This window comes from Zootoca vivipara, chromosome 5 (assembly GCF_965207765.1).
Source record: "Zootoca vivipara chromosome 5, rZooViv2.hap1.1, whole genome shotgun sequence".
Lineage (NCBI taxonomy): Eukaryota > Metazoa > Chordata > Lepidosauria > Squamata > Lacertidae > Zootoca > Zootoca vivipara.
In genome coordinates this window covers 63,068,509-63,095,732 of record NC_142588.1, presented here as the reverse complement: position 1 = coordinate 63,095,732, position 27,224 = coordinate 63,068,509, and the positions used below count along the sequence as shown (strand labels likewise).

At 42.5% G+C, this 27,224-nt stretch overlaps 1 protein-coding gene across 2 annotated transcripts in view; it reads left to right on the top strand.

Moving 5' to 3' along the window:
• LOC118093423 (glypican-5) overlaps nucleotides 1-27,224 on the top strand; it is a 385,759-nt gene that overhangs the window by 209,624 nt on the left and 148,911 nt on the right. For both annotated transcript variants that reach the window (XM_035132483.3, XM_035132482.3), the window contains one exon: nucleotides 7,799-7,919. In XM_035132483.3, coding sequence (XP_034988374.2) covers nucleotides 7,799-7,919 — 121 coding nt within the window. The remainder of the gene's footprint in view (nucleotides 1-7,798; nucleotides 7,920-27,224) is intronic.

Sequence of the window (27,224 nt, the reverse complement as noted above, 5' to 3'; positions counted from 1 at the left end):
CCTGTGCAGACAGAGCACACACATCACTTTGCCACACAACTTTGATCCCCTACGATGCTTAGGTTTTGACACAGAGCTCATGTAACCATCTCCGGATTTCTCATAGTTCTTCACTTTCTCTTTTGATGTGGGCAGCACACTGCTCTTTTCAAAATGGACACTAATCGAAACATTGATTATGTTTGTTTCCGCGTGCCCCCACCCCACCCACTGCAAGCAGTTTCTTGTATTTACTTCATGAGCTTTCATTAAGGGTTTCAAGAATTCTTTGGAGAAATAAGATTGCAGATCCTTGTATTGCTGAATGTCCATGTGTACCTGGAGCCTATTAATTTTTGATAACAATTACATTCATGGCCAGGGCAAAAGCCAACACAGAAACCTTTAATGGACGGAGGCTAAGATGGACAGAATGGAATTCCTGCTCCTTAATGAGAAATGACCTGAAGAATAATGATGCCTCTCCGCGTGCTCTGCATTCCCAGTAGGTGAACTTAAAAGCTGACCTCTGGCTACTTAGGGATCGCCAATGAAATCTGTTATTTCTGCTGACTGCAGCTTGACCTGGCGGCTTCAGGCACCCAACATCAGGATTGTCTTGCTGATCAAGCAGACGTCCAGCCAGCTGAGCACATCCAAGAGTGGCCAAATGGATGCGCAGGCAGTTCATGGGAGCAGGATGACATACGGAGCTGCCTTATACGGCGTCTGACTGTTGTTCTGTCTAATCCAGTACAGTGGTACCTTGGTTCTCGAATTTAATCCTTTCCAAGAGTCCGTTCGATCTCCGAAACGGTTCAAAAATCAAGGCGCGGCTTCCCATTGGCTTCAGGAGCTCCCTGCAATCAATCAGAAGCCAAGAAAGCTGCATCAGACATTCGGCTTCTGAAAAACATTCCCAAACCAGAACACTCACTTCCAGGTTTGTGGCATTTGGGAGCCGTTTTGTTTGGGAGCCAAGCCGTTCGACATCTAAGTACCACTGACAACACTGACTGGTTGAGCTCTCCGTGATTTCAAGCTCTGCCTAGAGATGCCAGGAATTGAACCTGGGACCTTTTGCATGCAAAGCATGTGACCTTTTTACCTTTTACCTCTGTCACTGAGCTTACAGTCCTTCCCTAAAAGGACTGAACATATAATGGTATATTATACGTTACCTGTAGTGTGTAATTTCAACATTTATCCAGCAGGCTTTTTAATATATAAAATCAACCGTTTCCCCTCATGTCTACTGGGGTTAAATAGATTGGTCTATTTTTGCCCCATTTCTACAACCTCTTGTGATTATTATTTCTAAACTGTTTGCAAATTATGGAATTTTAGTATGCCTTTTAATGGAAAAAGTGCCTTTTTCTATGCATTTTATCTTAAAATATGCATTTGTGTATACATTTTTATGCATATTTTGGTTCTTTCTTTTTAAAGCTGAAAACTGTATCACAGATTCAAAGATGTCCTAAACCAAATGATAACGGTCTGGACCACATATTAGTCCAGAAAGTGTGAATCAAGCTAGTTAGCTTTAAAATGTGGACCAAATGAAACCCTTGAACATCCTTTATGCTTGTCCTATCAACCTGCTGTAATGGGATCTTCATTTTCTCATGACAGCTATAAAATCTGCCCCACTTGTGTCTGAACATTCCATGCTTAATTGCTTGAACATTTTCATCTAGAAGGGAAGCCAGGCTGGTGTATTGCAGAAAAACCAACAGAACATCTAATGCAGAAGAAACCAACAGAACACCTTAAATCTTAAAAAACAAACCAGCAAATGCTTTGACAGTCACTTCATCAGATGCAGACATTTATGTGTTATAAAGCTATGTAGAATTTAGGCACCACACAATGATACCCTTGTCAGTAGCTTCGAGAAACTTTATAGCATGTTTGGCTGTATGTGTTGGGTGAGCAATTAGAATATTGCTATTAAATTTAATTATTCAAACTCTGAAGTCAGTTCCACATTTGAATTGCGCACACTCAAATATTGGAATATTTCTGTCAGCTGTGATGCCAAATATGTGGTTTTAAAGGTGTGCCTGTTTTTTGCCTTCCCTTTCCCTTTTGTCTTACATTTCTCTGACAAATAGTTGTGGCGCTTCTTTGAGTTTTGCTCAGTTTTATATATATATACGATATATATAAATCCATCATTTTATACTTGCATTTTGATACTGCACTGCTTCACTTACTTCAGCTTTTTCCTATGCATACTTCAGTGCTGTTATCTTAGACCCCTAATTATACATATCGCAGGATAGCCGTTTTCAAATTACTGATTCCAGAGCAGTCTCTCCCTCTCCAGTCAATAGCGGCGCCTCCACACATGAAAAGGGGATTTAAGTAGGTGAATCTGCATATGTGTAGGGGAAAGGATGGGTAGTCTTTTTCAGTACCTTTTGAAAGAGCAGGCAGCTTGAAAGAAATTATGCTGTTCTCTAGAAGATCCTGATTCAAACAAAACCACATACTTGGAGTTCATGTTGAAATATAGCTATGCCTCAAATTGCTCTGTTCATAGGCTTAGTTGTTGCTTTTTAAAAAAATGGCACCGAGGCAATTAATCAAAAGACTTAATAAAACTAACCAAAGGCTTTTGTGATGCAAATCTTAAAATTCATTTATTGGAAGTAAGTGGTCAGGCTGTTTGTGGAGTGAGGGTTGATATAATAGCCTACTTAAAGTGCAGGGATTGGAAGCTCTTTTACACATGTATTTCATGTGGTGGGGAACTGGGGCTAATCACAAGTCTCTCGGGCTACGACTCTAACCCCAATTACCTGGGGTAATAAGCCCCACTGAATTCAACAGGATTTACTTCTGAGAAGACAAAGTTAGGATTTTGCTGTGCTGTAGATGAATGAAATTTATTACGGTCCCAGACCAGATTCACATACCATACTAAGCGAACATAAAACACAATAGAATTAAGTTTGAACTAGCAATCAAATATGACAATAAACAATATGAATATGACAGCCATTAGAAATGTGGTTTAGGTCTTAGTCTCTAAAATATTATCTACAGGCCTCAAATGCAAGATTCCTGTAGCTGATAATGGTGATTCTGTTGGCATGTGATGAGTGTCTGTTCAAAGGCCTATGGCAAAGGCTGAGGGAGGGGAAAGAGGCTCCATTGATCCCTATGTGGATCCCCTTTCACATGCAGATGGGCATGTGGTTGGATAGTGCCCTAAATAACTAAAATGAGACATAAAAAACCCTCAGAACCTGAGTAGAGCAATACTTTCTAAATCCAGTGGTTCCATAGGTGCCAAGTTCCGGATTGAAAAATCTGGGATCAGCAGCGGAAGTGCGTAGAAGTGACTTCTGGCGCTGCGGACGAAATGGGCACAGTGGCATCGAAAGTCACTTCTACGCATGTCCGGAAGTGCTTAGAAGTGACTTCTGGTGCCGGCACGGCACCTGAAGAACATGGCCGCTGGCAGGAGCTCCGTAATCCGGGGGAATACGGGGTATTTTGCCATTCAAGACACCTGCAGGAAACGGTAAGAAAATACGGGGGTTTCCCAGGGAAAACAGGGTACTTGGCAGCTATGAGTGGTACAGAAATGCATTAGCAACGCTTAATGTTACACTGCATTTTATACCAGTTGTGGGGGAACACAATTGGAAGAGTCCTGTTGCTTAAGGGCTTCCTCTAGGCATCTGGTTGGCCACTGTAGGAAACAGGATTACAGACTTGTTTGGTCTGATCCAGTAGTTTGTGCTCTTTATGTTCTTTAAATGTTTGCCAGTGTGTTGTAATAAGGAAAAGCAACCAAAGTCACCAGAGAAAAAATATTATGCAGCATCCACTGTCTCCCATGCACACACATCTATACACAGGATTTGCCCTTTCTCTTTCTTTGCAAAAATTCCACTTTCCCTTCAGCTGTACATAGTTTACCCTTTCCTAAAACTCTGTTAAAAAATCTTGTACAGTGGTACCTCGACATCTGAATGACTCGACTTCCGAAGGTTTCGACTTACGAAGTCGACAACCCCGGAAGTCTCTTCGCTGTGCGCGTGGTCCGTGCCTGGGCAGAAGCAGTGTGTGCAGTCCGCGCCTGCACAGAAGTGGTGTGTGCGGTCCGCGCCTGCGCAGAAGTGGTGAGTGAGGTCTGTGCATGCGCAGAAGCGCAAAAGCGCGGTATACGCAAAAGCGCGCTTCGCGCATGCGCAAAACAGGCGCTTTGACAACCGAAGACTTTGTCTTACGAAGAGCGCCCCAGAATGGATCACCTTTGTAAGTCGAGGCACCACTGTATATTGCATAGAATTATGAATAGATGGTCGCAGATGATTGAAGGAACCAACTTATCAACCTGTGCATGCATTTTAGGCATCATAAATAATTACAATGATAATGGAACAGTGGCAATCAGATTTTTTAAGGGGTGTGTGTGTCAGAGAGAAACAAAGAGTGCAACCCTCCCTGGAATGCATATTATTAAATAGTTTTGATAACCAACTTTAATCATTCATTGCTGTATCAGTATTCTAAATTAACTGTATGAGAATGACTCTTCCCTTTTACATTGCTAAATTGTAGTTCATTTGTGTCTGACAAATAAATTCCCCCTTAGGTTCTCTAATCTTTCACCTTAGTCAGCTTTTTAAAGCATAAAAAACATTGAATACTCTTCTTTACTTCTTTAACACCAAGCAGGAATAACAAACGTTAGGAATGTCCCATAGAAAACAAAGAAAAAGCACTCAATTTTTCTTTCTTTCAGATTTTGGCTCAGCCAACCACAAGTAATTTAAATGAAGACATTCAATATGGCATAACCTAAGTATTTTGCAAAAGGTGGTGCTGATCTAGCAAAAGTTACGTAATTAAATTAGGGTGAGATTTGTACCATCGAGTACTGAAAATCCCTAACAGGTTCATTGATTTGGAAAATTAGCGAAATCCTCTTCAATAGGCACTTAAGGACATTGCCTCTTATTTAGTTGTGCTTAAAAAGATAAAAAGAAGAAGCCTGTGATTCTGTTTTATGAATATGATGCTCAGATAGATTACTTAACCCATTAAATATTGTGAGAACATTTGGAAGCGGTGATAAAAAAAGGACTCATTTGCATTGCAGCAGTTTTAAGGAAACACCCATATACAATCTACAATTAGACACGGGAAACAACAGGGCAAGAAAGGAGGGGAAAGCAGGGAAAGAACGCTGTTTCCATCACATGTTCTTAGGCATGGGCATCGTCACAACCCAGCGCTGCACACCATGACTGCAGCCCCTGTGGCTCTGTGCACAGGGTGCAGGTTGGCTCATTAAGGCAGCCTTGGGGAACCAATGGCTTCCCCATGCTGCCCTCTGGATACTCCAGGTCCACTCTTGTTCCACAGGCCTCTCTCTGAGGAGAGAGAGACGTGACTGCTACATCTAGGGTTGCCAGACTCAATAGAGGACAGGACTTCTGTGCCTTTAATTGCCCTGCTCTCTTTTGAGTCTGGAAACCTTAAAGAGAAACCAGCAAACCCTTTGTTTAATTTCTAAGCAAAGGGTCAAGGGGTAGCGTTCAAGGGATGGAAATGGGTGGAGCAATGGGAGGAGGGCGAAAAGCCCCCTGCAAGCAATCAGGACTGACCTGCATTTATGGTGGTGGACAAGTGGGGCAGAATAGATGGAGGGGGAGGAAGGCACCAATAGAGGGAGATGGGCTGATGTGATGCTGTCGGCTCCACCTACCTTTGGCTCTGGCCCCACCCATGTTTGTTTCTGGATCTACCCAGCCCCCAACAGATTACCCCTGATGAAATGTAGCCTTAAATAGGAACAAAAGAGTTCCCCGTCCCTGCATTAAAGATCTGTGCAGTCGTCTCTTGCTGCTCCACCTAAGCACTTAGCCTCAACTTTTTTCAGTGTATGCTCAGTTATGGCCCAAGCAGTCGCTTCAAGAAGAAGACTTCTGTGGCTCACATTCGGCAACCTTAACACACTCCTCCTTAACACCTTAACATGGCTTTGTGCTGCTTCCATGGAAAGTAGCCTGAGTGTTGGGACCCTGAGAAGGAGGTGTGGTACCTGGGCTATGACCTGAAGACCTATGGTCCTTGTTGAAACGAAGCAGGCTTGAGAATCCCATGTGCACGTCCTTGAGATCTATGGAAGAAAGGTGGGATTTAAGTGTGAGAAATAAATAAATCAAGTGCAAGGTGGAATAACTTTCCTTGAAATGAGCACCTGGGCTTTGTGGAGAGCCACTTGTGTCCAGGTACCAAGGTATATGGTGAGAGAAGGGTGAGCGATACTGGCTTCTAATAAAATCACTCTGCACCCTGCATTCTGTGCCCAGGACAATCAGGATTGCAGCCAAGGTAATTCCAAAGAGCCAGGCAGTTATTTTATTTAGACTGCAATTCTTTAGGAGCCCCAGATTTATTTTTGAGCAGGTTGTGTTGTTAAACTTCACAGAAGCCTGCTCTCCAATGTGTGCTAGAAAATGATGAGTTATGATGATCAATGCCCAACAAATTTTATGATTTGCAGACCTCCCTGGATTAAAACCTATTTATTCTCCATGAATTAAAGGGAGCCGGCATGCCAAGCATTTTTGGTGTGCTCTGTTATCTGATGAATTAATGGCTGCTATGATTCTGGGCATACGGGCAAGGCTGACTGTGCGTAGGCCACACTTTCAACCATTTGTTCACCTAACAAGCTGAAATTTATATCTTGTTAATTGGCTCACTATTTCCATTTCTATTTCTTACCATCATTTTCTCCCTGGTGTCACAAACGTTAAGGACACACAATACCTGTCTAAGGTATTTGGTCATAATTAGCAAAAGAGTTTGTCACTGCATGTGGCGAACAGGATCACAACCAGCTGATGAATCTTATCAAATGAGTTCATTTAATGGAATAATATAATTTACAATCAAAGCAATTTATAGTGTGCATCAATGAGAGAATTTCTGAGCTGAGGGTTAACTGATGATTTGATTTTTTTCTCTCTCTATATGTATATATACATATGAGTCTGCAAATTGTCTTTTAACTAGGGATGCTAGAGAATTCTGTCATAAATGGAAATAGTCAAAATTGTCACAATTTTCATGTCAAGAGTGAAATGCACACAAGCGCATATGAGCAGTATTTACTATTGTTGGTTTTTTTGATCAATAATATGTAAATAATCATGCAATTTTCTGCTTTGTTTTTGACATTACTGGAGGTTGTACACAGCCATCATAACCAGTAGCCATTGATAGTAGCTTTAGTCTTAATGATCTTCTTTAGCCTACGATCAAAGCCATCCAAGTTGCAGTGTGTTATACAGTTTAACAATGCACTAGGTGAAGAAATACCTCGTTTTGCCTATACAGTACTGAATATTCCAGTATTCAGCTCTCTCTATATATATAAAAAAATACAAATAAAAAAGTAGGGCAGTAGCTTTATTAGGATCAATCAAAAGGTAGCAAAATTGTGGGCAATTTTCAGGTTCTTCAGAAATCTTAATTCTGACGGAATTCTGAAGAACTAAAAAGCTTGCTCGTTCTTGTTAGTTGTAATAAAAGCATTAACCTACTGTATATTCTGGGTTGTTGTTTTTTGCAGGGGAGGGTTCTTTAGATAAATGCAGGTTCAAGGTGCTGCATACCTGCTGCATACCTGATTACAGAAACTGTGCTGCACCTTCTTAAGTCTGTATTTCATACACACACAAAATCAGGATATCAGCTTGGTAGACTCTTCCAAAGTGTTTACTGAATCTTAAAAGAAAAGGACATTTACCTGAATGTTAAGCCTTCCTTTCCTTTTCTATTGCAGTTATACAAGCAGAGTGGTTACCAATGGGATGAAGGCACAAATTAATAACCCAGAATTGAAAGTCAGAGGAATGGACCCACACGTCAGTAACTTAATTGCTAAACTGCAACAATTTAATCAGGTAAGTACTCAAGTTTCACATTCAACCTAAAAGGAAACATGGAATGGAAACACAAATTTGTAGTAATTATATATATGAAGTTTGTACATATTGACAAACCAGGATTCTGCAAAGAATTAAATATGTCCTGGTGTATGTCAGCTGACCAGGCAAGGCTGCATCCAGTCATGACAAATTCCCACAGTTGCTTATGGCCCATAATTCCAATAGTTTTGCATTTATCACTCTCGGCGCTGTGGGTTAAACCACAGAGCCTAGCGCTTGCCGATCAGAAGGTCGGCGGTTCGAATCCCCACAACAGGGTGAGCTCCCGTTGCTCGGTCCCTGCTCCTGCTAACCTAGCAGTTCGAAAGCATGTCAAAGTGCAAGTATATAAAAAGGTACCGCTACAGTAAACGGTGTTTCCATGTGCTGCTCTGGTTCGCCAGAAGCGGCTTAGTCATGCTGGCCACATGACCTGGAAGCTGTATGTCAGCTCCCTTGGCCAATAATGCGAGATGAGCACCGCAACCCCAGAGTCGGTCACGACTCGACCTAATGGTCAGGGGTCCCTTTACCTTTATCTTCTGAGTAGGTTTCTATAAAATTGCACTAGGTTTTGGAGGCTCATTGCCCTTAAAAAAAAAAACCTGAAATACCTTGCATGAACTACAGTGGGGCCACATTGGAACCTGTGGCTCTACAAGTAGCCAGTAAAGTTTTGCTGAAAGTGATTCTTAATTTTCCCAACCCAGAAGAAAAAGATGGTCTGCCAGTAGGTATGCCAAAAACATGATGAATGGGCGCCTGCGTAAGTGATTCACTTGAATTCTGTGGGTTATGCATGGCTGTCTACACGGAACTTCAGCTAGTCAGTGCTGAATATATTATGGCTACATAATACTCTTCCTTCAATCCACTGCTTTGCAAGTCGCATAGATGGTGTCAATCCAAATTAGCCAGAGCTACCTACCACATTTAACAGCAATCGATTTTCATTTAATGTAAGCATATTTTCTTGTCCAATTTGAGGAAACGTGGATAATGGCATCTGCAGAGTTTGTAATGACAGAGTAGCATCTCCTCCCTAATCATTCACCGTTAGAGAATAGGTATAACTTTTGACAACTGCTACTGGCTGTAATATTGATTGCACTGATTAGTGTGGAAAGGAATAGTGTATGTCATGCAAAACCATGCCTCAAATTAGCTTCTTTTTCTTCCAGTTGTGAGATGTAAGACAGGGTCATCTAGGAGTTCTCTGTGATGGCAAAGAACAACATGATTAATTTTGTATGGCCAGGGGAGTGTGGGCAAAGCACCAACAACCACATCATGCCACACAGTAAACCAAACCTTGATGTTTCCAAGGTTGCTGGTGGCATGACATAGGGACCTGCCGTACAAGTGGGAAAATGTCAGATATCCCATTGGGTCCAAGCCAGTGAGTGACCCTTCTGTAACTCTTTGAATTTTGGCTCTTCAGCACTAGTATACTAAGAACTGCACCTTCTCTTCGCAAAACAAAAATTCCACAAATGACATGACCTCCTGTGCAATATATCAGAGATTCTCTCTGTGACTTTCTGTTGACCTTTAAGAGAAAATGATCCTTAAGTGGAGTCCTGCCCCCCCCCCCCAACAGATGGAGATTTGTAGTGGTTAATTGACTGCATGGATTAAACAGAATGCTTATTATTGCCTTAAGATGATTTGTTGTTAAGTAGTATAAATTACTTTGATCATAATTTTAGTGAGATTTCTTCAGAGATCAAAGCATCAAAGAAGTTGTTCAATTTTTCTTTAACGCTTTCAGCATAACATCAAACATGTGTCGCCGTTTTCTTAGGGTGTTTATCTCAGGGTTGGATTAATTTATGAATAAAAGCTGACACTCAGAAGATGATTGTGGCTGCAACCCTTATACACATTTACCTGGGAAGGAAGCCCCATTAAACACTTGACATACACTGGCATTTCCCCCCAGTTTTTGAAGTTAGTTCAATAGTTTTTGAATAACAATCCTGCATATATATTCCCCTTTCTTGTGGTTAAAGGTTGAATGTGGAACTGGTGTAGCATAGCATGCTAAGAGATTCAGCTACAAACCCTGAAGTCTGTGGTTCAAATCTTACTTCTGCCATGAACTCACTAGCTGGATTAAAACGAGCTGCTTTCTCTGTCTCTCTGCCTCTGTCCCCCCCCCCCCCAAATCTGCAAAATGAGAGATAATACTGACTTAATTTTTAAAAGGAACAGGGACTCCTGACTGTTAAGTCCAGTCACAAATGACTCTGTGGTTGCGGTGCTCATCTCGCTCTATAGGCCGAGGGAGCCGGCGTTTGTCCGCAGACAGCTTCCAGGTCATGTGGCCAGCATGACTAAGTTGCTTCTGGCAAACCAGAGCAGTGCACGGAAATAATGTGTAAACTTAACTTTACAGGGCTATAATTAGAAAATCCATGTGAAACACTTGGAACACGTGAAAGTACTAAACTTTTTTTGTTATCAGCATTAGTATTATGAAAGCAAAGTTGCAATGCTATTTATCGGCTGATAGAATTACTATGAATTCAAGCAGGGGCCTCCTTAGCTGCTATTTGGACCCTGGAGCGCTCCTAGGCTCTGAACCATAGCTGTCAACTTTCGGATTTGAAAATAAGGGATCAGCAGCAGGCTCACCTGTCCCAGGGACAGTCTACTCTACAGTATATCTAATCCAGGATAGCAGCGGGAAGCGGCGCTGGACTAAGGGAATTTCCAGCAAAAAAAGGAAAGGCTGACAGCTATGCTCTGAACCTTTCTTCAAAGAAACCCTATTCAAAATAGGTTGGCTGCTCTCCTAAAGTTGAAGCACTTTTGCCTTGTCTGGATTAAGCTTCATTTTATTGGCCTTAATCCAGTCCACTGTTACCTCTAGGCACTGAATTCAGGAATCACCCATACCACCTGCTCTCTTTCTCTAGAACAGCCCATGAAATTGAACCTGTTTTTTATTTACAGTAAGATGGTGTAGTTAGGGACCCTATATTTAAGGATTTAATTTGACCAGAGGTTTTCATACCTAAATCACCTCATCACCTTCAACAGTTACTTCTCCAAGAACTGTGGAGGAGCCCTTGAGGAACATTTACTTCTGCAATTACAGACCACTAAAACAAGGCTATATGAAAGCAGTGCAAGGGAAATAAGTCATGTTCATGCCAGTCCCTCCCAGAAGTGTGCTTTGCCATGCACAAAGCAGTTGCCATTGTTTCATGGCTTGAAGAAGTCTGCTTTTGTTAACCCCCACAAGTGACACAGCCATTTCCCCAACCACGGCAAGGAATAATGTCTGATTGATCACTGTGTCCAGCTAAACCAGTATGTGGCATTTCCAATTACATCAGCAGTTTAGCAGAGTAAGTTCCTCTCTTACCAATTAGGCAGAAAAGATTCCTCCTCTTACTTTATTCCTGGATGCATTTTAATTAGATCTGTAGGCAGTCTCTCTCCTAACATGCCCTGCAGGCTTCAGTGCCATCAGTCCTGAGATCACTTTGGTTCTTGTTATGATCATGTGCTGCTTCAAACTGAAGTGACTCATTTAAAAAATCTTCAGAGACCAAGCTTATATTTGGGTTTCCCTGCATCTCGTTTTATTTTATTTTGGTTCCTTAAGAATGATGTATAAAATATACTGGAGAAATCACACCAAGCTGTGTGTGTGTATTCTGAGCCAGTTTATTTTAATTTAGAATAAATAACACTGCCACTCTCACTTTCATTCGTGCCTTCTAAGATAGTCATGTGTTCCTAGACCACCACTGCACTCCCTAGCTACGCAGCCTGGGGTTCATTTTATTAAGGTTTAGAACAGGGGAGAACTTCCACGTGGAGGAAGGATGCTTGAGGAATTTGAACATGGCAAATTCCAATGTGAAGTGACCTGATCCCTCCCTCCCAATATGTGGGCCAAAATGTCCATATCATTCGATTTTTCATTTCTCTGAATATTGCAGTGGAGTTCTCAGATCAAAAAATAAGCCAGGCAAAAATGCATAGTTTCACAATATATTCACTGTACATTTTTTGGAAGAAAATGAATTTATAGATCACTACCTGGCCCTGCCACGCATCGCTGTGGCTCATCTGTGTGATTTCCCCGACCCTGTGCCGATCCATGACGTATCCCGTCCCATCCTCCCCCCCACCCCCTGGCTTATCCCTGTGATTCCCCCACCCTGTCCCGACCCATGATATATCACTTCCCCCCACCCCCCAGATCATCCTTGTGACTGGTCCCACCGTGTCCTGACCTATCCCCTCCTCCCCCCAACCCCCACCCAAGCGAGTCAGTACCTCCATTCGGCCTAGTATGTAAACGGGAGCCGAGGTGCTGTTGAGAGGGAAAGTTTTATAGGTGCAGTACCAGTGTAGCTGCCACTAGAGGGTGCTAGTTTGCAACCTGGTTCTTTTCCCAGCATGTATTTTTGTCTGAGTGGTGTGTTTTGAAACACGGGGTTTGGGGGGTTTTACCTGGCGGAGGTGTGACATCTGTCTTAGCAAACTTTCCTATAGCCTTCGGACATTCGCATGTGTTGTGTCAAAATTTGACCTCAATCGGTCAAACCGTTTTGGTGAAAAGTGGAAACACACCCACACGCCCAGTTTATATATATATATATATATAGATATATATAGATATTTGTGAGAAAATGCATTAAAATGCTCATTTGAATATGGATTTTCATGCAGATTATTTTAAAGGCAGATTAGTGTGGAAGTGGGATAGAGTGACATGTGTTACAAATGAACGTGTGAAATTGACACAGCAGAAATAGACTGATCCATTCATCCCTAGTGTGAAGATAAGTGTGACAGTCCAGATGTTGTTGGAGGCCCCCTCCCATCAGCCTAAGATAGCAAGACCAGCAGTCAGGGATGATAAGAGCTGGAGTCTAAGAACACACCAAAGGTCACAGGTCCTCCCTCCCTGGCATAGGAACTTGTCCTGTTGGACTTCATTTCAAAATACTGCTCCTTAAAGACAGTGAGAAAATCTATCAAAAACAAAACGAGTTGTATACACATCATCAGTTGTGTAGCAAGAAGCTAAAACTAAAGCTTTATTCTGTATAACTAAGATGTGTTTATCTGGATAATCTGACTGTTGTGAGGATTTGCTGGGCACTGTCCCAAGTGCTCACTGGAAGGACAGATCGTGAAGCTGAGGCTCCAATACTTTGGCCACCTCATGAGAAGAGAAGACTCCCTGGAAAAGACCCTGATGTTGAGAAAGATGGAAGGCACTAGGAGAAGGGGACGACAGAGGACGAGATGGTTGGACAGTGTTCTCGAAGCTATGAACATGAGTTTGACCAAACTGCGGGAGGCAGTGGAAGACAGGAGTGCCTGGCGTGCTCTGGTCCATGGGTTCATGAAGAGTCGGGCATGACTAAACGACTAAACAACAGTCTTGAGTAGAACAGCTTTTGCTGTGTGACTTTCCTTTCAAGGCGGCCCCAGTTCACCTATCTAGGAGCCAAGACTGCTGCTACTCAGTCAGTACAGGAAGAAGCAAGGCAGGGAGCAGCTGCTACCACCAGCCAAGGCCCAATGAAGGGTTCAGAAGCAGAGAATACCTCGTGGCACTGCTATAGGACCTTCTCCTCCTATATGTTGAGAGGCAGAGGGACTCCTGAGAAGTACCTACCTGGTTATCCCAACTGTATTGGACTAGGATTTGGGAGGACCTGGCCATCTGGAGTAGCCTCAGGGTATCATAAGACCTGGACCTTTCACTCCTCAAGCTCTGAAGCCTCAATAAATCATGAGCAGCTACACTTTGCTTTCCTGGTCCGTCCATCCCCCCAGAGATCACAGACCTTGAAGCCTTTAACCTGCCCCTTCTACAATATGGTCCCACACCTATAATTTATCATATTGTCCTTTTACTATAAGCCTCCACTGTTTCTTAGAGAATTGAAGCTATGTAGTTTAAAGCCATCTCGTCTTCAATCTCTATGTTAATTGCTATGAAATGGGAAATAATTTGTGTGTCTCCCTTCTATGAAGGTTCCCCATGAACATTTTAGCACTAATTGTAACCAGGGGGATTATTGCCAGTACAGGAATGAAGTCATTTGATTTGTGTGCAAGTATATGACGTGTATTTAGAAGCGTTATTACAAAATGAATCACAGCTCTCTGAATCTACACATATATATTGTGCATCATAAAAACAATAAAGAAATCAGGGCTGTTATTTTTATTCCTGGGATTCTTATTCCCGTGAATGAAGATAAGGAGCAGCCATCCATCAGTTGGCTCACAGGGACCGTCTAAAATGTACATGAATTGGAGCAAGGCTGATCAACCCTACTGGTAGATCCCCATGGAGGAGAGAATCTAGGACAGAGACTCCTGAATGCCCCAAGACCTGTTGGGTACACAGGAACAAGACAGAAGGGAGGGCAGAGCAGTGTTTGCACTTGCTTTTTCCTTTTCAAACAAAACTGGTGTTCCTCCCATTGTTTCTGCCCCATTGGAGTGTGTCTCTCCCCAGGGACATGTTGGGTAAATGGAAGAACTATGATAGGCTTGGTCCAACCATCAGGTGGGGTAAAGCTGCCGCTCTCAGTTCATTTATTATTTCTTGGCTTGCTCCCTGCCAAACTGCACAAAGGGCAACCTAACCACTTGGGAAATTCTGGATACAGGTGTACATCTTATAATATTTTGCAATACCAGACAGATTTGTCGTCAACTGGGAAACGAATCTATAGACCCACGTGCATGTCTCTTTTCCATGGAAGCATCATCTAAAAGCTCTTTAGACTCTAAATTTAACAGCTGGTCTAAAATGTATTTAATGTCTACACCTTCTAGAGCAGTCAGTGGAATTTTATGTACCTGAGAATTACAGATGTTCCGTTTGGTTTGTAGGAAAAATATAGCAACTTCAGATATAATTAAACTAAGGATTACTGATGTGGTTCAGCGTTAAAAGCAGCAGGAGGATTTCTGCCAAAGACATAGATCATGTAAAATAATTAAACATGAATGTAACATTCTGAAACAAAAGTTCTGAATCACTATGTAAATTGTACGCCTCTTATTTTTTCATGCTGCCACATATATAACCCTAAAAGGCCTGCTTATGATTCATGCGCTGTGTCTCTGGATATGCAGGTGCCATTTCTCTTCCAAGCACTTTCAAGAATTATTTACCCAGATGGGCCGTTATATATGTTTTGTTTTGTTTTCATTAGGGAAAATTAATCTTAATAAAAAAGAATCATATATTGAGTCATAATAACAACATGAGCCAAATTGGAAAAAGAGTGCTATTGTTTACCATTAGAACTCACTCTCTCTCTCTCCACACACACATTTTAGATGCGTCCAATTGATGTGTGATCGCCGATACACAGATCCTTTTGGAGTGCATAATGGGGGTGGGGCAAAATAAGTGGGGCGGGTTGCTTATACACGCTCTGCCAATGCATGCTGGGGCCAAGAACGAAACCCCTACATAAGGTACAGAAATAAAGCTGAAGGTCATGAAGGTCATTCCATATTGCCCAGGGATGGGGAACCTGTGGCCATTCCAATGTTTTTGGACTGGGCAAGAATGGTGGGAGCTGAAGTTCAAAACATCCACAGGGCACCAGGTTGCAAAAAGCTGATATAGTCCAAGAAAACAGGTTGACAACAAAGCACAGAACTACTGTCTAGGCAAAAGCCTGACATAGCAGGGATGTAATAGGTCCTTACCAAACTAGGGTCCTTACCATCCAATCAGGCAGTGGGCACGACTTATCAAACAGAGCTACATACAAGCCTCTGTAGTTGCTCACTTTCATGCCCAGTGGTTCAGCTTTAGGAAATATGGCCCTCTTTTATTAGCCATGGGACGCGGGTGGCGCTGTGGGTTAAACCACGGAGCCTAGGGCTTGCCGATCGGAAGGTTGGCGGTTCGAATCCCCGCGACGGGGTGAGCTCCCGTTGTTCAGTCCCTGCTCCTGCCAACCTAGCAGTTCAAAAGCACGTCAAAATGCAAGTAGATAAATAGGAACCGCTACAGCGGGAAGGTAAATGGTGTTTCTGTGTGCTGCTCTGGTTTTCCAGAAGCAGCTTTGTCATGCTGGCCACATGACCTGGAACTGTACGCCAGCTCCCTTGGCCAATAACACGAGATGAGCGCCACAACCCCATGGTCGGTCACGACTGGACCTAATGGTCCAGTTACCTTTACCTTATTAGCCAGGCGATTTTTGTGGACCATGTCAGGATGGCCAAATGTTTAGCCATATTCAGCCCTATCGCTTTTGTGACTGTTTCAAATAAAATTGGTCATCATGCTTTGTCCATTCAGCTATTCTTGAAGAATTATGCTAACTGTGATTGCATTGTACAAAGATACTGGAAGCTGTGAAGCAGTGAGATGCCATTTATATGCATGTAATAAATCATGTATTCTTTTTAGGGGGAATGACTATGATGTAAGTGCAAAGAAAGGTCAAACAAGCTCCCTGGCTTTTATAGCACAGTCTCCAAAGGAGGGGGAAAAAGGTCAGAAGAGCAGGCATCAGAGGGATAATTGATCAGATTCCTTCCATCAAAGCTCCTTGCCCCATCTTTAGATTATGTTTGAAAAACCTGACTGTGAAAAGAGAGAGAGAGTCAGTCAAGGATGAGCTTTGCATACTTCCTTAAGAAAGGACGGCACATCTTTACAGAAAACAGAGGGTGGATATCTTGGTTACTCTAACCCTTTGAATGCATCCTAAGTAGGTCAGGCAGAAGCAGCATTTCAGATCTGAAATATTGACCTGTTTTAGTTTTGGAGTTCCTCTAAACATTTACACTACCAAATGTGCCTTCATGACTGTTTTCACCCAGCTTCCCTTCTCTGCAAACAGCGTCTTCTATTTGGGAGCTTCCTCTCCTTCCTAGAATGATCTTAGGCAGTATAAAATGGTAGCCAATCAGATCTGGCTGCGTGAAAATGCCAGTCAGGGGGAAGAACAGCCAACTGAGAGCGAGAACAGAGCATTGCCCTCACTCCAAATGAGCACACACACTTTTGCCCCTTTCCACATTCCTGAAGAAACGAGGGCCATTTTTTAGATGTTGCTGAAAGTGCTCGTGGAAAATGCCCCCCCCCCATTTCAGCTCATTGCTAATCCGGAATCGAGACAAAAGTATTTTAAAAGCATATATTTATCTGCATACTAACTGCAACAGCATATTCAAGGCAGGTCTACAATCAGCTTGTTTTTCAAGCAAAAGTGCTTTGATATCTGTAATCTAGTACAAAGGACCACATAATGGTTAATAACAAGGAAGCTGTGTGTATGGCAAGTGAGCTGTCCAGAGATCCAGCTAATCCTACTTGCATGTGGTCTGAAACATGGAGGTGGAGAAGCTGCTATGTCAATTGCAGCAGCGAAAGCAACTCTTGAGGTCACATCCATGTGTGGCAGTGACCTCAAGAGAGGTCTACACTGTCCACAACTGAAAGTACTCCTGGAAAATGCAGGTGTCTTTTACCCTGGGAATCCTGAAGTCACATACATCAGCCACATCTGCCAGGTGACAGAACACTGCAGGAACTCACCCAGGCCCCCAAATTAACTTGCAGGTGTCCCCACTTTCCTGGTAGTATCAATACCCGCTGTGGGTATGGTTGGTGAACAGTTTGCTCTTGCTTGAAATCGCCCCCCCCCCCCGTTTGTAGTAGGTGATACCCAAAACTGCAACTTAAAGTAGATATGCTTGCTTTTATAAGTGTTGTTTACTTTCTGCTGCAACCCTCCCCAATTTTAGCCAAGGTTTCATTACATAGAAATGGCTCTGGCTGACGTCCCCGATGAAAGATTTAAAATGTGCATTATTTAAATAAGTTGTGAACTGGTCCAGCGTTTTACATCCATCACAGTCAGGCAAATGCAGGGGCCCAGGAGGGCAGATGCCAACCGCAACGACATCATCGCTCACTTTTTCTTCTCACTCAATGGTGGGTATGCTGTGAAATGCTGGCCAGGCTGCAGTCACTCACCATCTCCATTTCCTTAGAATAATTCCAGACCCCGCAGCCTTGGTCATCAGTTCACCTTGCAGCACATATGCCATCATGTAAAAAAAGAAAGAGAAGACCAAAAAAGGGACTCCATACCACTCTTACCTGGCAGGGATGGGCCAAGTTGTCTGGGGCTATAAACACTAATGTTGAGCACCTTGAATTAGACCTGGGAACAAACTGGATTTTTAATAGCAACAGAGGCTGGGCATTTAATGTTGCCTGTGCTGTGCTGTGGAACACTCTTGTAGCAGAGATTCTGCAAGGATCATCACTCATGACTTTCAGGTGGCACTTGAATACTTTTTTATGCCAGCGTGCCTATGCAGCTCTTTAAAATTTTCCTTGAGCATCCAACCATTTAAATGATCTGTAATATATAGTATTGCCATGCTCCTGATGTTTTATGGGAGGGCAGTGTATAATACTTTTATAAATAAACACCATCTTCTATAGAATCATAGAGTTGGAAGAGACCATCCAGTCCAACCCCCTGCCAAGCAGGAAACACCATCAAAGCATTCCTGACAGATGGCAGTCAAGCCTCCGCTTAAAGACCTCCAAGACACTCCTTGGCAGCAAATTCCACTATCGGACAGCTCTTACTGTCAGGAAGTTCTTCCTAATGTTTAGGTGGAATCTTCTTTCTTGTAGCTTGATTCCATAGCTCCGTGTCCCTCTTCTATATGACATCCTTTTATATATTTGAACATGGCTATCATATCACCCCTTAACCTTCTCTTCTCCAGGCTAAACATACCCAGCTCCCTATGCCGTTCCTCATAAGGCATAGTTTTCAGGCCTTTGACCATTTACAGATAAGTATGGACCATGCTTAGCAGGAATAGGCGAGGCATGCCATGCGGGTCACATAACAGTTTATTTAACCTGCCTCCAGTCCTGTCCTCCTCCTGTCCTGCTGGATGATAAAGACTGTGGGGGACACAAAATAGACTCTGTTGTGCACATTTGGTGAAGGCGGGGGCTGATGGATCCTGTATATCCAGAAGTATCATTGGCCTTTTGTTTTATAACAATTTAATATTACCAAGACATTTCCACGAATCTGAGGCATTCTGCTATAAGAGTGTATTCAATGTCATTTTGGTATTCTGTTACCCTAATTTGTTTGGTCTTTTATATGTGAAATATATCCTCAGTGGAATTTGTCAAAAAGGCATGTTTATGGGAGTGATCTGGCAGACAAGCAAGGTAATAATTGGATAATATAGAAAAGCATGATTTGTGCTTCATGGCAGTAACGCTGTATTTGATGTGACATTTGAGAAAGATAACCTAATCAAAGTGAATGATAAATAGTAAGTGGCAGAATTTGGCCTTGATGGTGGAATTGTTCATGGATGAAGTTCTAAACATGTAGTTTGCTCCGCTGTGGGGCTTGAGTCTCCTTTTAAAGATATGGTAGTTACAGGGCCGGCTCTAGGCCCGCTCCGGATGGTGCTGGGCGACAGGGGCGCCGCTGCGCCCGCTGAGAGGCGTGGCTGAGGCTGCCCTAGGCGTGCCTCCGCTGTTCAGCGGCTTCAGGCCGCTCTCCGGAGGCGCACGGGCCTGGGTCTGCCTCCGCCGCGTGCAGGGGCATCGCAACAGGGGGCGGGCTTGATGCTGGGCTTGATGCCTAATGGTGTCCGTTCAAACCCTGCTTCTGCTGCTAGCAAACCCTGCCTCTCAGCCCTGCTTTCCCAAGCAAAAGACATGGAAGGGTTGAGGACTTAGGAGCAGCAAAGTAAAAGTAGCAAGGTCAAATGTTAAGCAAGAAGGTCAGGGCTGGCAGGATGCTTGGAGAGTGCTTAAATAAGAGTCATCACTAAAGCCAAGTTGGAAGTATCCCGTGCACAGCCCCTTCACAAAACGTGAAGATGAGGGTCATTTTCTGTTGTTTTTTGGGGGGACAGGAGGAAATTATTAAATTTTAGTGAGGGGAATAATAAATTGGAATAATAAAAGATTATCCCCTTCATTTTCTCCGTGGAACAGAATGAAATGGCACGTCCAAAGGTGGCTTATGTATGAAATATCCAGTATGGGTGATTCCTGCATACTTGGGTGGGGGGTATTGATTTTGTGACTGAAGTGTGCAAATGTGTGATTTTACATTTGGAGATCACATGGGGGTCAGGCATACACTCACTCTGTTCTAGAGAATGGTGCCAGTATATAGTCTGAAATGGCTCAGAAGAGGGGAAGGGGATCTTAGTTGTTTTGTGTGGTTGCAGGATGGGGGGGGGGGTTTGCCAAATCTTTGACTTGGTGGTCTGAATTTCTGAGTATAGGGCAGACTGCAGTTTTGAAAGTTTCTGCTGAGTTGTACCTCAAAGAAGGCTTTGAAAACTTGAGACCTGCATCTCTGTCCATGGTGCTGAGGACTGAATTTTAACAAAAGAGAACACTTTTAAAAGTCTTCCTTCTTCTACTGAACCAGCAATTTTTGAAGCAATTGAATGTCCCACAAACATCTAAGAATGCTAATATTAATGGATTTTGTTCAATGAAATATTAATTCCAATTTCATTTTTAAAACTTGCATAGCATAATAAAATAGTTGTAACTGGGGTTTTATTGTAAAACCCTTCTCATGACTTGTTTTGAAATGTGAAATAGTTTACTTCTCAGCCCGGGACTGTAGATTTTAGTGGTACCAAGGCTGATCTTCCCCCTATGGTGCATTAAATATTAGCCTGAAAACTGTGGGTGTGAATGAAGGCATCAGCATCAGGCAATTCATCAGCCAGCCATAAAACTGATTAATATATGGTGTTGTAAATTTCACATCACGAACTAAAGGGCTCACACTGTATTCTCCTTTAATATCTGCTATCGTAACAGAGCTGTAAATACCAAACCAAAGTAAATACCAAAATTTAATAGCTCAGGGTTTCTTACCCTGTGAATTGGTCCAGAGAATTGAGTGCAGATAAGTGATGCAGTTATACTTCTGAAGTTACTCAGCTTTGGCCCAGTAGGCTGTCTGGCTGAGACTAGTCCACCTGGGAACAATGTCTCTCAGAGATCTTGGAAGGGAGAGAGAGGTGTACGTTAAATAATCCAAAGCATATCAGAATCAACTTGGCATGTCTGTATCCTTCCCCCCCCCACCCACCCCCCCCACCCCTAGTATGTTGGCACAGTAGTATGCTTTCAGGACAAGGATGCCATGAAACCAAACTTGGGTTCATTTTTTATTTTCTTACTAGGCATAACCAGACTACTTTGTGTTCAACACAGTCGAGGCCAATTCTTTTTAACGGTGGGCTATTTATTTTGACTCTGCCAGAATTTGTATTAGATGTATTGTGCGAAACATTAAGATTTATGGTAGCTTCATCTTTATATGAAACACTCCAAGAATCAATTTCTGGGAAAGGAGACACGGTGCACTAATGGAATGTGCCCATCTGCCTGCCAGCCCTGAAGTTGTGAACCATCCACTGTTTACTGACTAGTTTCTAGGAGATGATGCCATAAGCCTTGCTGTGCTACAAATTGCAGATATTCAGGGTTTCTGGTGAGTATAAATTAAGAGCTCAGGAGTGTCATTTATATCAGATGTCACATTCAACATTAATTTAATCTTGCACTATTCACTTTATTACCGAACACATCATTAAATTATAAACTGTAAAATTGTATAATTGAGGGTTGAATCACAGAGTTGACATCTGTCTATTGCATATTGTCTATTTGGATGTGATCATTCAGAATTAATCATTCCTCATATATGAAAGGCATTTTAGCCCTCTATCAACCTCATAAGACAGTTGTTCTTCCAGGAACAATTTAAAAACATTATCACAGCTAACAACAGTGCATAGTCTAAATTTATATTACAGTACTAGAAAGCCCCAGAATTAAAGAAGGCCATAAGCAGAAAAATTAAAAATGTTAAGCTTTTATGCCACAACCTGTTATACTCCCCGATAGGTTACATCAGATTGATTTTTATTACCCAAATTAAATTTGCAAAAGCTGTTTTCAGAGTAGGGCTCAACTTCATTTGTATTTGACCTCCTAATTTTTAGTCTCTCTCTTTGATATCTTCATATCTGTCATTAGGTTGCCATGTAGAAATTGTTGGGGTGGGGGGCTGAAGGAATTGCAGAATCCAGCCACCCTGATTCAGTACAGCATGAATATTCTATTCCTTTGCTTTATTCCTGTGGGTGATGTGCAAGAATCTGTTAGGCATTCCCAGATGGTAAATGTTCTGCATATATACTGCATATATTCTCATTAGCACCTGCCAAACATTGCTAGGATGATATGATATTCTTTCTCCACTTATGTCTCCAGGGAAAAGACACCTACACTCTAGTTTGCTACTTGCAAAGAATCAGGGGGTAAGTGGGTTTTAGCAATGGAGATGGAGAACCCACATCCTTCAGAAAGTTGTTGGCCATTGCTGTAGTGCGGTCTTCCACATCTTCTGGTGTTTTGGACTATAAATGACTGACCGAACCCAAAGGGTGCTCATCAATGGCTCCTCCTCATCCTGGAGAGTAGTGACTAATGGGGTGCAACAGGGTTCTGTCTTGGGCCCAATCTTATTCAACATCTTTATCAATGACTTGGATGAAGGGCTTGAGGGCATCCTGAGCAAGTTTGCAGATGACACCAAATTGGGAGGGGTGGCTAATACCCCAGAGGACAAGATCACACTTCAAAATGACCTTAACAGATTAGACAACTGGGCCAAAGCAAACAAGATGAATTTTAACAAGGAGAAATGTAAAGAACTACACTTGGGCAAAAAAAATTGAAAGGCACAAATACAGGATGGGTGACACCTGGCTTGAGAGCAGTACATGTGAAAAGGATCTAGGAGTCTTGGTAGACCACAAACTTGACATGAGTCAACAGTGTGATGCAGCAGCTAAAAAAGCCAATGCAATTCTGGGCTGCATCAATAGGAGTATAGCATCTAGATCAAGGGAAGTAATAGTACCACTGTATTCTACTCTGGTCAGACCTCAACTGGAGTACTGTGTCCAGTTCTGGGCACCACAGTTCAAGAAGGATACTGACAAGCTGGAACGTGTCCAGAAGAGGGCAGCCAAAATGGTCAAAGGCCTGGAAACGATGCCTCATGAGGAACGGCTTAGGGAGCTGGGTATGTTTAGCCTGGAGAAGAGAAGGTTAAGGGGTGATATGATAGCCATGTTCAAATATATAAAATGATGCCATATAGAGGAGGGAGAAAGGTTGTTTTCTGCTGCTCCAGAGAAGCAGACACGGAGCAATGGATTCAAACTACAAGAAAGAAGATTCCACCTAAACATTAGGAAGAACTTTCTGACAGTAAGAGCTGTTTGGCAGTGGAATTTGCTACCAAGGAGTGTGGTGGAGTCTCTCTTTGGAGGTCTTTAAGTGGAGGCTTGACAGGCATATGTCAGGAATGCTTTGATGGTGTTTCCTGCTTGGCAGGGGGTTGGACTGGATGGCCCTTGTGGTCTCTTCGAACTCTATGATTCTATGAAATACAATCGTCTCGTCACTAACCAATGCCAGCTGAGGCTGTTATAGTACAAAATATCCAGACGGGACCATGTTGGAGAGAGCTGCTGTAGATGAAGGGGATAGTCTTGCTAATGTGCACCATTTTTAAGGTGTAAATGAAGAAGAAGCTCTCAGCTTGTTTATAGTTGGAATTCTTTAAATGTTTGGGGGGAATATGGAGGAATTGTGATGCCTGTACACTGATAAAGCTTTGATTCTATTCTATGCTGTTCTTGTCCTGCTATAGTATTTATTAGGTGCCTCTTCCCATGAGTAGGGCTACTATAACAGACCAGTGCCAATCAGGGTAGAAGGCGTACTTGTCCACTTAGTCATCCTACAAACTGTAAACTACTTTAGAAGGGTGCGTGCTTTTATTTCCTCACCCCGTGACTTAAAAAAAAGAGAAGTTGCCACAGGAAACATTTTGGGGGATATCTGACTTTGTGCTGATTGAAAATTGGGGAGCAGGGGTAGCCCATCCAGTCTGTCTCCAGCCTAATCAATCTCATGGTGGTGTTGTGCCCTATATTTTGATTCTTGTTCTATCTCCACCTGTGACTCCCCCATTACCCTCATCTGACCAATGATCTCCTGCTTCCTTAAATGACTCTAACCGTTCTGCTGCCTCCTAATTGGGGAACTGCCTCCATGAATATGTATGTATTGCCACCTCTCCCCTTCCTTCAAGTCCCTCCTCAAAACCCACCCTTTATCCATGGCCCATATGGTTTATCCCCTTTATTCTCACTTCTTCCCTTCCTCCTGGGGGCAAGGGCTGGTTCATCCTGCCTTTGTGACTCACGTACACCGATGGTGGCTAATCCAGTTCAGCTGGTTGGGAGATTCAGGACTGCCAAAATGAAGCACTGCTTTCACACAACTCAAAACGATAGAATTTGCTGCCACAAGATTAGTGATGGCCACCAACTTGGTTGGTTTCGACTTGAGATTAGACCCATTCATGGCGGGCCAGGCTTACCATGGCTGCTAGTTGTGATTACCTCTGTGCTATATTACCTCTGTGCTACAAGGAGCAGTATGCCTTGAATACCAGTCACAGGGGTTCATGAGCAGGCAGATGCTATTGCACTCATGTCCTTCTTGCAAGTTTCCCAAAAGCAACTGGTTAGCCACTGTGAAAACAGGATGGGCCTTTTGCTTGGATCCAGCAGCACTCTTATGTTCTTATGGTGCTGTATAACAATATAATGAGAACAAAATAAATCCATGCATGGCCCTGAGCTCCTTGAAGAAAGACCAGGATACAAATATGCTATATACTTAAATAATATTCAAGGGTTGATAACACCTCTGGCTTTCTCCTCCACCTTTTGCCTTGAGAATTGGTTTAACCTCTCTTTTCAGAAGTTATTTTTAAAATAATTTATTATTATTTTCCTCCTTAAACAACCTTTTCAACATTACAATACAATTCATTTTTACCGCTGATATTCTGCCAGAAAAGGACAACTTTGGTTTCATAATTATCCTTAAATAAATATTTTGGGTGTCAACCAGATTCCCAAACATTTCACTTTTTTTACCACCATAATCTCTGATCTACATTGCAATTCATCTATCTTCTTTTCAGAAGTTAACGCCTTATTCAGCCATCACAGCTCTGACCATGTGCACACATAGCTAGAACTGGCTTCCTACCTTTTCACCTCGCTCATTCTTTGGCTTTGTCCCTAAAGCATTTGGAGGGGCAAATATGATTACTGGCACCTGTAAATTGACTTTACATTTAAATATTAGGTATGCTTTCTTACTAGCATTAGGTGGGTTTTGGGAGCAGACTGAACACTTGTGAAAAGGCACCGCCTGCTTTCATTCACATAGCTGTCTTACAAAGGGAAGGTGGAAGGAAGAGGACACAGAGCAAAGGAAGGATCTATGGCCAAATAACAGGCAATTGGTGTGGCCTTGATGGTCTGGAAGGGCTGGCATGGTGGGGGGGACACCACTTTCCTCCGTGTCCAGAGCTTTTCAGTGTACATGAGAGCAATCACCCTTCACAAATAGCATCCATATACAATTGCACATCTAAAACTATCTAGAAATGTGATTATCCTTGTTACCCGTGCCTTAAAGTTTAACTGTGCAGACTTATTAGATATTGAAACTGCAGAAGCAGCATATATTTGTATGCTGCCTTTCCACGGTTCAAACCATGTTCAAGGCAGCTTATAACATGAAAAAGTACATACCTATAACATAACAAAAGTAGTCATAAACACTAAATACTGTAAAGTATTAAAGAACACACAACCAAACTGAAGAATTTGCATATAGATCACAACAAAACCTAAAATAAAGGCACAAAAAACCAACAACAACACCACCTACCCAGTGAAAAAACTGAAACAACACTCTACCCCAAAAGTTGGTTCTGCAGCCTCAGCTTTTGTAGCTGGAGTCAGTCAGGGCCCAAATCTCCCCAGGCCAGGTGGAAAAATGCCTGCAAGGCAAAGAGCAGGTCTCTCAGAATTTACAGGCACACACACAACATATGTATGTACACACACACACACACACACACACACACACACACACACTTTGAAACATGAAACTGATTGTTTTCACTAAAATTGTTAAAACTATCACCACAACTATATACTACACATGGGTGGGTGGGTGGGGGTGCTAAAGTCTGCTATAATTAGATTCTAGAGTTCTTGTGACTAAAGACAAAATGAAAGTCATAAAAGAGATTGCGGGGAAAAAGTTATAATTAGGCAAATGAAAGTGAGCCATCACAGAATAAGGGGAAGCCTGTAGCTCTTTTCTGCCTTCAGCTGTGATTAATGGACTTGTAAATTCCCATGACGCTAGGAAAACAAGCAAGCACGTTTGGGGTGTGCGCATCTGATTGCTTTCTCTCTTTTGAATCTACAAAATTATGATAGCTATCATGTGAGAACAAGCACTTCTTTGGAGCTTTGGCACCTCTGCTTCTGTTTCAGCTCCTGGATGTGGGCCAGGTAACAATATGAGTCAGGTGCATACAGTAAATGAAAAAAAAACAAGAAGCATTCAGATTATTGCAAACCTTCAAAAGAGATGTCTGTTTTGAGACTTGGAAGTAATTATTGTACTGGGACAGGCATACCAGTTTATATACATCTTTCATTTTAAGTGTAATGGGGATCAACTTGAGGATCTTGATTGGGAATAAATTCTGTTGAGTGATGAGTACTTACAGTAACAAAGGGATATGAACATGTCAAGAGTTGTGCCAGGTTGTTATTGCTGTTTCCCTGGGAGAGATGGCATGTCTCGAAAGTGCTACATGTCAAGCAAACAGGGAGAATGGGACATTTTGTCTAGCATGGCCAGGGCTTGGATGAACACCTTCCACTGAGTCACAGATGACACCATTGGGAAAGGCTTGACCTATTGGAGAAAAGACTAGTTCTATGAAGAACTGTAGAGTTGTAAGAGATCCCAGCATCATCTAGTCTAAGGCCTGTTAATGCAGGATTCAAAACTACAGAATCCCTGACATGCAACCTCTTACCTCCTTCCAATTTTAGCCAAATCTTCCTTCCACCATAGCCTTCAAAAAAACAGCAGCTAAGGAGGCACCACAAAAGATTGAGCCCCATCTGTTCCTCCCTGCCCCCTTATCCTTCTGAACACTCAGCTGCATTGCACTGAAAAGTAGTAGAAAGCTATAAAGTAAAAGCTAAAACTATTCCTCTTGGGCGAGACACTAAGGAAGCAATACTAAGTATGGGAAGCTA